Here is a 12,494-nt window from a genome sequence, read left to right as displayed (position 1 = left end):
TTAGATGAACAAAAATATGAAACATTTAGTGTTTTGTTTTTTAAAAAGTGGTTGCAGTAATGTTAAGATTCTAGTCATGAAAAATTAATTCCTGCATGAATGATTTTCATTAATACCAGTTTTCCCCCCGTTTCATTTAACTAATTTATGCTTTAAAATACTTAACTCAAAAACTAAAATGGCTCCATTGAGTTAGGCTCCCTATATGCATCACATTATTGCCAAACAAAGATCACAAACACTTTATTGAAGCTAAATTACAAATAATATTAAAAGCTTCTTTGCACATAATATATACAGCTTGTATCGACTGGATGGGAGAGAGAAATAATTAAAGGAGTCAGAATAGGAAATTAAACTCTTTCCCTCCATCTTTTGAAACTGATATTTGTACCAGTTGGGGATTTTATCATGTTCCTTTTCTAAGAAACAGCTCTCTACAATTTTATCCTAAATAAATAGCTGTCTACAGAATACTAGAGGATGAAATAATTGTTTGCAGTATAGACTGTCTATGTTCCTATTGAAATGAAGGGAGAGATAATTCATGTGTTTTCTATATGAATACAAAAGCTCATGACAAAACATTAAGAACATTAATTAAACTGGATACACAACCAGGATGGTTTGCTACCAGTGCAGTAGGCGACTGCGCACAGGTAGCAGCTGCCAAATTGTGCAATTTGCATGCAACTGCTCCGGTGCCAGTCCTTCTGGCACTACCATCTTTTTTCTTTAATTCTTAGTATTTTTTGCTTCCTGCATATGCACAGAAGCAAAAAATCACCAAAATCACATGTGCACGTGTCCCCTTGGAAGATTTCAATGCAATTTTGCTTCCTGCGCATGAGCAGAAGCAAAATCACTCTGGGGATGTGCATGCGTGCAGAAGCATAGTGCACACATGCATACCAGATGACTCAAGCTACGCGCACAATGCACCAGTAGCAGCAAGTAAGAGCAATCTGCCCTGATGCACAAGTGTTTTTTTACTAATTTGGGGTGGTTGTGTTGCCTCTGTGGTGTTAGCTACATTTGCTACTAGTCTTTTGTACAAATTTTGGGTTAGGATAAGTCTACTAGTTTATAAGCATTTTCCTTCAAAACCTTTCTCTTAAATTACAGAATATGTGGATTGAGAGAACTATTTATAAGACAGCGTATAAACTGCCTGGTATTTTAAGATGGTTTGAAGTCAAATCAGTATCTATGGTAAGTTTGAGTCAGAAGATGTTTAATAAGGTCACTTTATTAGATGGGCGTTACTTTTAAACAAATCAAAGTGTATATAAATTGCTGATGATTATATTTTGAATGTTTGCAGAAATGTTCCATGCATTTATATTTGCATCAGACCTTCTAGGGCAGGGATGTGAGATTTGATTTCATTGAGGGCCACATCAGGGTTGTATTTGACATCAAAGGGCTAAGGGTATGTATGGGGTGCAGAGGGATCATAGTGGGCATGGCCAGAATGGGCATGGCCATGGTGGGTGTTTGACACAGACTCAAGATGCATTTTTCTCCCTTCTTTCTTTCCATAGTTCTTTACTATAACCATTTTCCTATCTCTTCTACCAGATATTACTGGCAAACATTTATTACTTTTTCTTCATACTCCACTAAACTTTTTATTTCTAAATTTATACCCCATTTTTTAATAGTAAATTGCTTTCCAGGCAGAACAACTATTTATACTATTGTATTTTCAACTAATAATAAAAATACAATAGCATAAATAACACTACAATACAAGATATAACAGCAGAGATAGATTTCCAGGATAGTAATAGAAATGGCTGTCGATTATAGATTGTTGATTGTAGATTAAATGGAACAATATTATATGAAATCTCGCATTAAATGGTAGTATTAACATAGAATGTTGCTTGCTTTCTATTCACATCAGACACTTACCTGAGGTGGCATGATTGTAATCCAGTCCAATCTAGTCTTCCTGCAATACCCTGCTGGCTGAAAATGGGCAATGATGAGGCCCCGCGTGGCTCATTTTCAGCCAGCAGAATGCTGCTGAAGGCAATAGAGGCCAAAACATGCTGCAGGCGGGGGGCTGCACGGCCCATTTTGGCTTCAGAGGCCACACAGGCCGGTCCTTTGAAATTTCTAGGCCAGCCCCGCAGACCAGATTTAAGCATTCCATGGGCCAGTTGAGTTTGACACCACTGCTCTAGGGAGACCATTCAGGCCAATATTTACTTTTATTATAAATTCTTGCAAGTTTAAATATGCTTCCCCTCTCCTTCTATCTTCATGACAACTAGAACATTACACTTTAAATATTTTGGGAAATGCCTTGCTTTTTAGAAGGCAACAAGTGCTTCATTGTGAAATACTTCATCTGCTTGTCATTCCCATTGTTCCATCTGGGCACCATTTTGACAAAGATCCATTTATAGAATTTAAAAAATGGTGGACAGCAGAGCTTCACTTTGCTATGAAGTGTTTTTTGGGACATCTGAAATGATTAAAAATAGTCTTGTGTGCTATGAGTATGAAATTAAAGATTCTGAAATGTTATCATGAATTTATTTATTTATTTATTTATTTGCTTGTTTGTTTGTTTGTTTGTTTATTTATTAGATTTGTATGCCGTCCCTCTCTGTAGACTCGGGGCGGCTCACAGCAATAATAAACAATATATAACAAATAATTTAAAAGAAACACTAAAACCCCATTATTAAAAGCAAACATACACACAAGCATATCATACATAAACTGTATAGGCCCGGGGGAGATGTTTCAATTCCCCCATGCCTGACGGCAAAGGTGGGTTTTAAGGAGTTTGCAAAAGGATGAACTATGGATTCCAAAAAATCATTTTATATTAGGGTGAAACACAATTTCTACCTACATCAGGTTTGAAAATAAATTACAAGTCTTTCATTGCAATCGGTTTGCATTTTTGTATAAGGGATTTCTGTTAGAGCAGAATGGTTTTGGATTTAAGACTCATGTAATTTACATAACATCTATCCAAATTGAATTTGCCCATCCTACAAAATTATTTTGGGAGGAGATGCTTCAGTTTTCTTTTCCACAAGAAATTAAGATGCTAGGGACTTAGAGATAGAACATTCCTATTGTAACTCCATTTCTGAACAATTTGCCTTATGGATTTGGGTTGGATACTTCCTTGCTAGGGTTTAGGAGGATGGTGAAAATAACTTGTTTCAACATAATTTGACTGACATTTCACCTTCCAGATTTGGATTGAGAATACAGTACGTCTATTTCTTTTTGTATATACATTTGTTTTATACTCTTTTAATTGTTTTATGGAATTTACCATTTATTTTTTATCATGATATTGTATTTTCTAAATAAACTACCTAGAGATTTATGATGGGAAGCATAGAAATTTAATGGTAATATAATTTTAAAATGTTTTTTTTTTCAAAATCAAATTAAATATGTTTTAAAATGAACTTTACCGCATTGTTAAATTCATCACTGAAAACTAAATGAGCAAACATGGAAACACAAAGGATGCATTGCATTAATTTTACATTGATATTGATGGAATATAGTTTATTTGATGACTTAAGTTATATGTTATCTGATTAAAATCCCTCTTATAAAATCAGCTTTCTTTAGATAGGCCATGACAATATGAAACAGATCAATTTTACACATATCACATAAGTATGCATAATTGTTTCTAATTTTTATAAACTGTTTGTAAATAAAAATTATAATGATACACAATTGAAATCAATACATCACCTCAACCAATATTAATATTTCAAAATAGAGCATTTAACTTTTTAATATAGCTACACCAATGTCATAGCACCTGTTCAGACTATCATATAAGAATAGAAAGCTACTAACGCAATTGTGTACTCCATAATTCTATTATTCAAAAATGTTTAATACTTGGCATAAACATGATGTCCAAAGTAGAAAATAACATGAAATAAATTATATGCATTGTAAGCTATTGGAAACAGAAATAATATTTAGCAAACAGCTGTTTTGCTAGTATTTTATGTCTAAATAGATATTCTGCTAATTTCTGTCTAAAGTCAGTCTCTTCTTAGTATTAGTATTTGTGATAGAATGAATAGAAAATTTTATTATGCTATGAACATTATGCTCTCCAGATTAATTTTATTAGTTATCTATTTGCAAATAATAATAGAAGAAGCTATGCAAAGAAATACTGATTCTGGAGTTTATAATTATCACAAAATAAAACAATCAGAAGTGGAAATGTATTATCCAGATTGACAGAAATGGATTAGTTTTTAGAAGCAACACATTAATCTTCCTGACTATTTATGTTTATAATTATGACCTGAACATATAGTAAATTCAAACATTCAAGCACATTGTTCATGCATATCCACCTATCTTCTGAATCTCTGGATCAGTGGTTGGTTCCTTCTGGTTCGCATCGGTTCAATAGAACCAGTAGCAAACTGCTGGTGACATCATGGAGCTAGTTCTGTTGGTGCCAGTCCATGAATGCTACCATCCTTTTTTTTTTTTTGAAAAAAAAATGGGGGGGGGATTTTTGCTGATTTTTTTCTTCTGCACATGCGCAGAAGCCGAGTTTCCGGTACTGCACATGCACCACCATCTTGTTTTTAGCTTTTGGAGGGAAGGGGGTTTGCAAATTTTCAGCACTGCATATGCACACCTGTGCAGAGTGGCCACATGGTGTGAGAAGTGGGGAGATAAGTTAGAACCCACCCCTGCTCTAGAGGATCATCTGGAGATCTAAGATATGTCTGTAGTCACATATGTATCACATTCACACAACTGTGAACCAGGCCCTAACAACCTAAGTTTCCATACCAAGCAAAGAGTGTAGATTCATTCAAAGAAATACAACTTTCTTTCAGATCTCCAGATATATACATGATGGTCAGAGAATATAAGGAGCACATCAACATGTACAGGGCTGTTTTTTACATAGCTTGATATCACAATATACTCAGCAGATTCCCAGAGCCTCGGTGGTGCAGTGGTTAGAGTGCAGTACTGCAAGCTACTTCTGCTGATCACCAGCTGCCAGCAGTTTGGCATATCAAATCTCAGTAGGCTCAAGATTGACTCGGCTTCCATCCTTCCAAGATCGGTAAAATGAGGACCCAGATTTGGGGGGCAATATGCTTACTCTCTATAAATCACTTAGAGAGGGCTGTAAAACACTGTGAAGTGGTATATAAGTCTAAATGCTAAACTGGGTTTCTTTCTTCTGAGTAGGAGTTAATCTTATCACTAAATTTGTAATTAGGGTATTCGTAAACATAAATTCATGATTGTTTCTGAAATGTATTCCTTAATAAACACATTACTTCAAATTTAGTTCTGTCCTTTGAGTTATAGATTAAACAGTAACATTTAATTAACAGAAATTATTCCAACAAAGTCAAATAAATTCCATTAAAATTGAATGTAATTTCTATGTATTTCTATCTCTGTTTCCCTCTCTGTTCATTTTCTCCATATCTGTTGGTGACTATACACAGGTATCACAAATTCGTGCTTTATTGTAGTACAGTAATTTATTTTTACTCTGACAAAAATAGTTTATTCTCAAAAGTCTCAATCATGAATTGTAGGATTGGAAGTTCTGATAAAACTCTTTTCCCTTTGACCTAGGGAAATATTGGAGTAAGCAGTGATAACTCAAGTGAAACATGCACATATATTTACAATGAGGAAAGAAGACAGATCATAAGGCACTGAGATTAGAGGATTTATATATTCACTGAATATATGAAATAACAGTATGATCATAGCTATGTTGATAGGCTGTAAAACAATAGAAAAGTAGAGTAAAGGATATTTATGGAGGAAAAAATACAGAATATCTGTAATATAAGATTATAGATGAAATATTCTATACTGCTCAAAAAAATAAAGGGAACACTTAAACAAAACAATATTACTCCAAGTAAATCAAACTTCTGTGAAATCAAACTGTCCACGTAAGAAGCAACACTGATTGACAATAAATTTCATTTTGTTGTCAGCGCATTCAACTTTGTACAGAATAAAGTATTCAATGAGAATATTTCATTCATTCAGATCTAGGATCCGTTATTTGAGTGTTCCCTTTATTTATTTTTTTAGCAGTGTACTTTAAAAAAAAATATTAAAAATTGAAAAATATCTGCTAAATATCTGTATAGTTTTCTATTGTCTAAACCAGTGTTTCCCAACCTTTTTTGAGCCGCGGCACATTATTCATATTTTCAAAATCCTGGGGAACATTGAAAGGGGGGGGGCGGGCTAAAGAAAAGTTTGGACAAAAAAACCCTCTCTCTTCCTCCCTTTCGCTCTATTTCTCCCTCTTTCTCTCTTTTCCTTCCTTCCCTTCTTTCTCTCTCTCTCTCCATCCGTCTTTCTTTCTTCCTCTCTTTTTTGCTCTCTTTCTCTCTCCCTCCTTCCCTTCCTCTGTCTTTCTCTCTCCCTTGCTCTGTCTCTCTGTCTCTCTTGCTATCTCTTTCTTGCTTTTTTCTCTCTCTCTTTCACTGTCTTGCTATATGTCTCTTTCTTTCTCTTTGCCTCTCTTGCTATCTCTCTTTCCTTCTCTTTCTCTCTCTCTCTGCCTCTCTTGCTAAGTCTCTCTTTTTCTCTTGCTATGTCTCTCTTTCTTTTTCTCTCTCTCTGCCTCTCTTGCTATGTCTCTCTTTCTCTCTCTCTTTCTCTGCCTCTCTTGCTGTCTCTCTTTCTTGCTCTGTCTCTCTGCCTCTCCTGCTATGTCTCTCTTTCTCTCTCTCTCTGCCTCTCTTATATGTCTCTCTTTCTTTCTCTTTCTCTCTCTCTCTGCCTCTCTTGCTAAGTCTCTCTTTTTCTCTTGCTATGTCTCTCTTTCTTTTTCTCTCTCTCTGCCTCTCTTGCTATGTCTCTCTTTCTCTCTCTCTTTCTCTGCCTCTCTTGCTGTCTCTCTTTCTTGCTCTGTCTCTCTGCCTCTCCTGCTATGTCTCTCTTTCTCTCTCTCTCTCTGCCTCTCTTATATGTCTCTCTTTCTTTCTCTTTCTCTCTCTCTCTGCCTCTCTTGCTAAGTCTCTCTTTTTCTCTTGCTATGTCTCTCTTTCTTTTTCTCTCTCTCTCTGCCTCTCTTGCTATGTCTCTTTCTCTCTCTTTCTCTGCCCCTCTTGCTGTCTCTCTTTCTTGCTCTGTCTCTCTTTCTCTGCCTCTCTTGCTATGTCTCTCTTTCTCTCTCTCTCTGCCTCTCTTATATGTCTCTCTTCCTCTTTCTCTCTCTCTCTGCCTCTCTTGCTAAGTCTCTCTTTTTCTCTTGCTATGTCTCTCTTTCTTTTTCTCTCTCTCTGCCTCTCTTGCTATGTCTTTCTTTCTCTGCCTCTCTTGCTGTCTCTCTTTCTCTGCCTCTCTTGCTATGTCCCTCTTTCTCTCTCTCTCTCTTGCTATGTCTCTCTTTCTCTCTCTCTCTGTCTCTCTTGCTATGTCTCTCTTTCTTTCTCTTTCTCTTTCTCTCTCTGCCTCTCTTGCTAAGTCTCTCTTTTTCTCTTGCTATGTCTCTCTTTCTTTTTCTCTCTCTCTGCCTCTCTTGCTATGTCTCTCTTTTTCTCTCTCTCTGCCTCTCTTGCTATGTCTCTCTTTCTCTCTCTCTTTCTCTGCCTCTCTTGCTGTCTCTCTTTCTTGCTATGTCTCTCTTTCTCTCTCTCTCTGTCTCTCTTGCTATGTCTCTCTTTCTTTCTCTTTCTCTTTCTCTCTCTGCCTCTCTTGCTAAGTCTCTCTTTTTCTCTTGCTATGTCTCTCTTTCTTTTTCTCTCTCTCTGCCTCTCTTGCTATGTCTCTCTTTTTCTCTCTCTCTGCCTCTCTTGCTATGTCTCTCTTTCTCTCTCTCTTTCTCTGCCTCTCTTGCTGTCTCTCTTTCTTGCTATGTCTCTCTTTCTCTCTCTCTCTGCCTCTCTTATATGTCTCTCTTTCTTTCTTTCTTTCTCTCTCTCTCTCAATTGACCGCCACGTCAGGGCTCCCGCTTGCAGTCAGCTGAGAGAGAGAGAGAGCGCTCCCTCTCGCCGCCGCCTGGAGCTCCCTCTCGCCGCAGCCATCTCCCTGCGACTGCCTGCGGCCGCTGCAGCCCCCCCCCCCACCGGGCCACAAAGGACATTTGCCGCCGACGCCAGTGAAGCTTCAGCTGGGCGGGGCGCTGCCGGTACTTCCCTCCTGGGGCTCCCGCTCGCAGCTGTCCCCCGGCTTCTGCTCGATGCCGCGGTTTTTGGCGCTGTCCTGTGCCCCAAAGAAGGAAGGCGGGAAAAAGGCGAGAAGAATGGAGCTCTCCTCCTTCCTGCCTTCCGTCTTTGGGGCCCAGCAGGACAGCGCCGAAAACCGTGGCATCGAGCAGGAGCCAGGGGACAGCTGCGAGCGGGAGCTCAGTGCAAGGAGCCGCTGACTGCGGGTCCCAATTTGCCCGGGGCCCGGTAGCGCGCTCCCTGTAGTACCCGTCTATCAGCGGCCCTGGCTTTGCGCCATGAAGAGAAAACGGCAGCAGGGAAAAGTCGGCCGTTTTCTCTTCATGGCGCAAAGCCACACAGTCCCGGACTCTCGGATTCCTCGCCCCAAGGCAGGAGGCGGTGGCGGAGAAGAGTGGGCGGATCGGGCAGGCAATGGGGCAGGACGGAGAAGCCAGGGGCGCGTTTGGCCGGAGGCACCGTGGGGAGCAGGGGCAGGGTGGTGCGGCAGTAGGAGTAAAGGGAGCCGCGGCTGCCCCTGCCTCCCCACGGTGCCTCCGGCCAAACGCACCCCTGGCTTCTCCGCCCTGCCCCATTGCCCGCCCGATCCACCCACTCTCCTCCGCCGCCTCTCGCCGCGGCACACCTGACAGTGTCTCGCGGCACACCACTGTGCCGCGGCACACCGGTTGGGAAACGCTGGTCTAAACCAGTGTTTCCCAACCTTTTTTGAGCCGCGGCACATTATTCACATTTTCAAAATCCTGGGGAACATTGAGGGGGGGGGCAAAAAAAGTTTGGACAAAAAATTCTCTCTTTCTCCCTTTCGCTCTATTTCTCTCTCCCTCCCTCTTTCTCTCCCTCCCTCTTTCTCTCCCTCCCTCTTTCTCTCTCTCTCCATCCCTTTCTTTCTCCCTTCCTTCCTCTCTCTTTTGCTCTTTCTCTCTCCCTCCTTCCCCCCTCTTGCTGTCTCTTTCTTTCTTTCTTTCTCTTTCTCTTTCTCTCTCTCTCATTCTGTCTCTCTTGCTATCTCTCTCTTTCTCTCTTCCTTCCTCTCTCTTTTGCTCTTTCTCTCCCTCCTTCCCCCCTCTTACTGTCTCTTTCTTTCTTTCTCTTTCTCTTTCTCTCTCTCTCATTCTGTCTCTCTTGCTATCTCTTTCTTTCTCTCTTCCTTCCTTCCTCTCTCTTTGGCTCTCTTTCTCTCTCCCTCCTTCCCCCCTTGCTGTCTCTTTCTTTCTTTCTTTCTCTTTCTCTCTCTCTCTCATTCTGTCTCTCTTGCTATCTCTTTCTTTCTCTCTTCCTTCCTTCCTTCCTCTCTTTTGCTCTTTCTCTCTCTCCCTTCTCCCCCCTCTTGCTGTCTCTTTCTTTCTTTCTCTCTCTCTCATTCTGTCTCTCTTGATATCTCTTTCTCTCTCCCTTCCTTCCTCTCTCTTTGGCTCTCTTTCTCTCTCCCTCCTTCCCCCCTCTTGCTGTCTCTTTCTTTCTTTCTTTCTTTCTTTCTTTCTCTTTCTCTCTCTCTCATTCTGTCTCTCTGGCTATCTCTTTCTCTCTCTTCCTTTCTTTCTCTCTCTTGTTCTCTCTCTTCCTTCTCTGCGGAGGCCGGCAAAGCTTTTCCGGGTAGGCTGGCTGGGGGATAGGGCGCGCGCACGCATGCACCCCCGACGTTCCAAAGAACCTTCTCCAACCTCCGCTGTGAGAAGGTTTTCTCCGAGCGCTTGCCGGAGGAGCTGGAAAAGGGGGCAGATCGGGCGGGCGGGCAGATCGGGCGGGAGGGCGGGCGTCAGCGGCGAGAAGCCAGGGGCGCGAGGGGAATGGAGGCACTGGGGGGTGGGGGCAGCCGCGGCGCCGGCCTCCGCACTTTCATTGCTCCCCACCCCAAACTCCAACGCCCATCTCCTTGCGCGGCACTGGAAAAGGGTGCTGCATTGCCGGCTTCTACCTGGTGCTGCCAGGGAATCTCCAGCTGGGCAGGGCTCTCCTTAAGCTCTCCTTTTTCCTGCCTTCCTTCTTTGGGGCCCAGCAGGTTTGCGCCAGAAGCAGCGGCATGGGCCAGAGCCGGGGGACAGCTGCGAGTGGGAGCTCCAGGTCGAGGCACTGGCAGCACCCCACCCAGCTGGAGTTCCCTAGGAGCTTGGCGGCACACCTGGCTGTGTCTCGCGGCACACTAGTGTGCCGCGGCACACCGGTTGGGAAACGCTGGTCTAAACTATATCAGAACAGGTTAAATCAGCAGTGAAAATTTCCTACTGGTTTGGAAATGCATGCTCTTATCTTACGCACACTTTTTCACCTTCTGAACATGTGCAGAACACTTTGCACATGCGCAGAGGGTTAAAAACAAGAATATGTCAATGTCCGGAAGGTATATACTCCAAACCACCAGCGACTTCCTCTATTGGTAAACCCGGTCCTGACCGGACCAGTAGCATTTCAGCCCTGGGTCAGATAGTCTAACATTAGAACTATAGCAGTGGAATTTGAAATTTTAAGCAATTAGATGCAAATCCGTGCTCTGCACAAAAATCCAAATTAAAACATGCCAAATTAGCTGCCTTCAGATCTGATTTTTAGAAGGTTTGTCTAATATTTAAATGAAATCTGGCTTTAGTATGTTAAATCCATCTTATCATGTCCTAGAGTTGTGACATAATAGAGAATAGATCTTGTCCATTTTCTTTATGATGCTTTTAGAAGAAATATATTTTCTGTCATTCTTCTCTTCTCAAACTTCCTTCAATTTCTCTTTGTAAGATTTGGTTTCTAGTCTCTTCATTGTCTTCCTATATATTAACATAAATATGTGTCTTAATATTAGGATTAGTAAGAGTGACCTGACTAGAAGCCAGAACAGAGGTAGAAATAAGATTTAGGGGGAATATTAGTAGTTACAATGTTTATATAAATTGAAAATATTTGTTTGTTTGTTTGTTTATTGGATTTGTATGCCATCCCTCTCCGTGGACTAGGGGCGGCTCACAACAAACATAGAATACATAGTAAAACAATTTGATACAATTAATTATGATTAAAAGACTTTAAAAGATCCTAAAAACCTAAAAACATTCAGTTTATCATTCACTCAATAGGTCACTTTAAACACATTAGTTGGTCAAGGGGAGATATATAGTGGCCCCAGGCCTGGTGGCAAAGATGAATTTTCAAGCTTTTTCGGAAAGCAAGAAGGGTGGGGGCAGTGCGAATCTCTGGGGGGAGCTGGTTCCAGAGAGCTGGGGCCCACACAAAGAAGGCTCTTCCCCTAGGCCCCGCCAGCTGGCATTGTCTGGCTGACGGGACCCTGAGAAGACCCACTCTGTGACACCTCACCGGACGCTGGGATTCATGCAGCAGAAGGCAGTCCCGGAGATAATCTGGTCCTGTGCCATTTAGGACTTTATAGGTCAAAACCAACACTTTGAATTGTGTCAGGAAACCAATCTGCAGCCAATGCAGTCCATGGAGTGATGTTGAGATATGGGCATGCCTCAGGAGGCCCAATACTGCTTGCGCCACTGCATTTTGGATGATTTGAAGTTTTCAAACACTCTTCAAAGGTAGCCCCATGTAGAGAGCATAGTCGAACCTCGAGGTGATGCGGGCATGAGTAACTATGAGCAGAGATTACCTGCCCACATAGGGCAGCAACTGGTGCACCAGGCGGACCTGGGCAAACTCGCTCCTTGCCACAGCCGAAAGATGGTGCTCTAATATTAGCTGTGTATCGAGAAAGACATCCAAGTTGCAGACCCTCTCTGAGGGCGTCAATAATCCCCCTCCCCAGGGAAATGGATGGACAGATGGAATTGTCCTAGGGAGGCAAAACCCACAACCACTCCATCTTGTCAGGGTTGGGCTTGAGCCTGTTGGCACCCATCCAGACCCTGACAGCCTCCAAACACTGGCACATCACTTCCACTGCTTCACTGAGTGGACACGTGGTGGAGATGTACAGCTGAGTATCATAAACGTACTAATGGTAACTCACCCCGTGCCCTTGGATGATCTCACCCAGCGGCTTCATGTAGATATTAAACAGCAGAGTGGAGAGGACTGACCCCTGAGGAACCTCACAAGGGAGAGACCTAGGAGTCGACCTCTGACCTCCCCACTAACACTGACTGCAACCGACCAGAGAGGTAGGAGGAGAACCACCATAAAACGGTGCCTCCCACTCCCAGCCTCTCCAGTCGGAGCAGAAGGATACCATGATCGATGGTATTGAAAACCGCTGAGATGTCAAGAAGCACCAGGACAGAGGATAAACCTCTGTCCTGGGCCCGCTAGATGGAAATTAGATGGAAAGATGAGAGGTTGAAAGATGGTAT

The 12,494-nt window shown here is 41.9% G+C and overlaps 1 protein-coding gene across 4 annotated transcripts in view; it reads left to right on the top strand.

Moving 5' to 3' along the window:
• The window catches only part of DOCK1 (dedicator of cytokinesis 1), a 466,948-nt gene that overhangs the window by 390,097 nt on the left and 64,357 nt on the right, over positions 1-12,494 (top strand). For all 4 annotated transcript variants that reach the window (XM_070752482.1, XM_070752481.1, XM_070752480.1 and 1 more), the window contains exon 44: positions 1,126-1,212. In XM_070752482.1, the coding sequence (XP_070608583.1) occupies positions 1,126-1,212 (87 nt within the window). The remainder of the gene's footprint in view (positions 1-1,125; positions 1,213-12,494) is intronic.

The sequence above is a fragment of the Erythrolamprus reginae genome, chromosome 5, assembly GCF_031021105.1.
Source record: "Erythrolamprus reginae isolate rEryReg1 chromosome 5, rEryReg1.hap1, whole genome shotgun sequence".
Classification (NCBI taxonomy): Eukaryota; Metazoa; Chordata; class Lepidosauria; order Squamata; family Dipsadidae; genus Erythrolamprus; species Erythrolamprus reginae.
The sequence above is the reverse complement of the archived record's forward strand: the minus strand, read 5'-3'. Positions and strand labels throughout refer to the sequence as shown.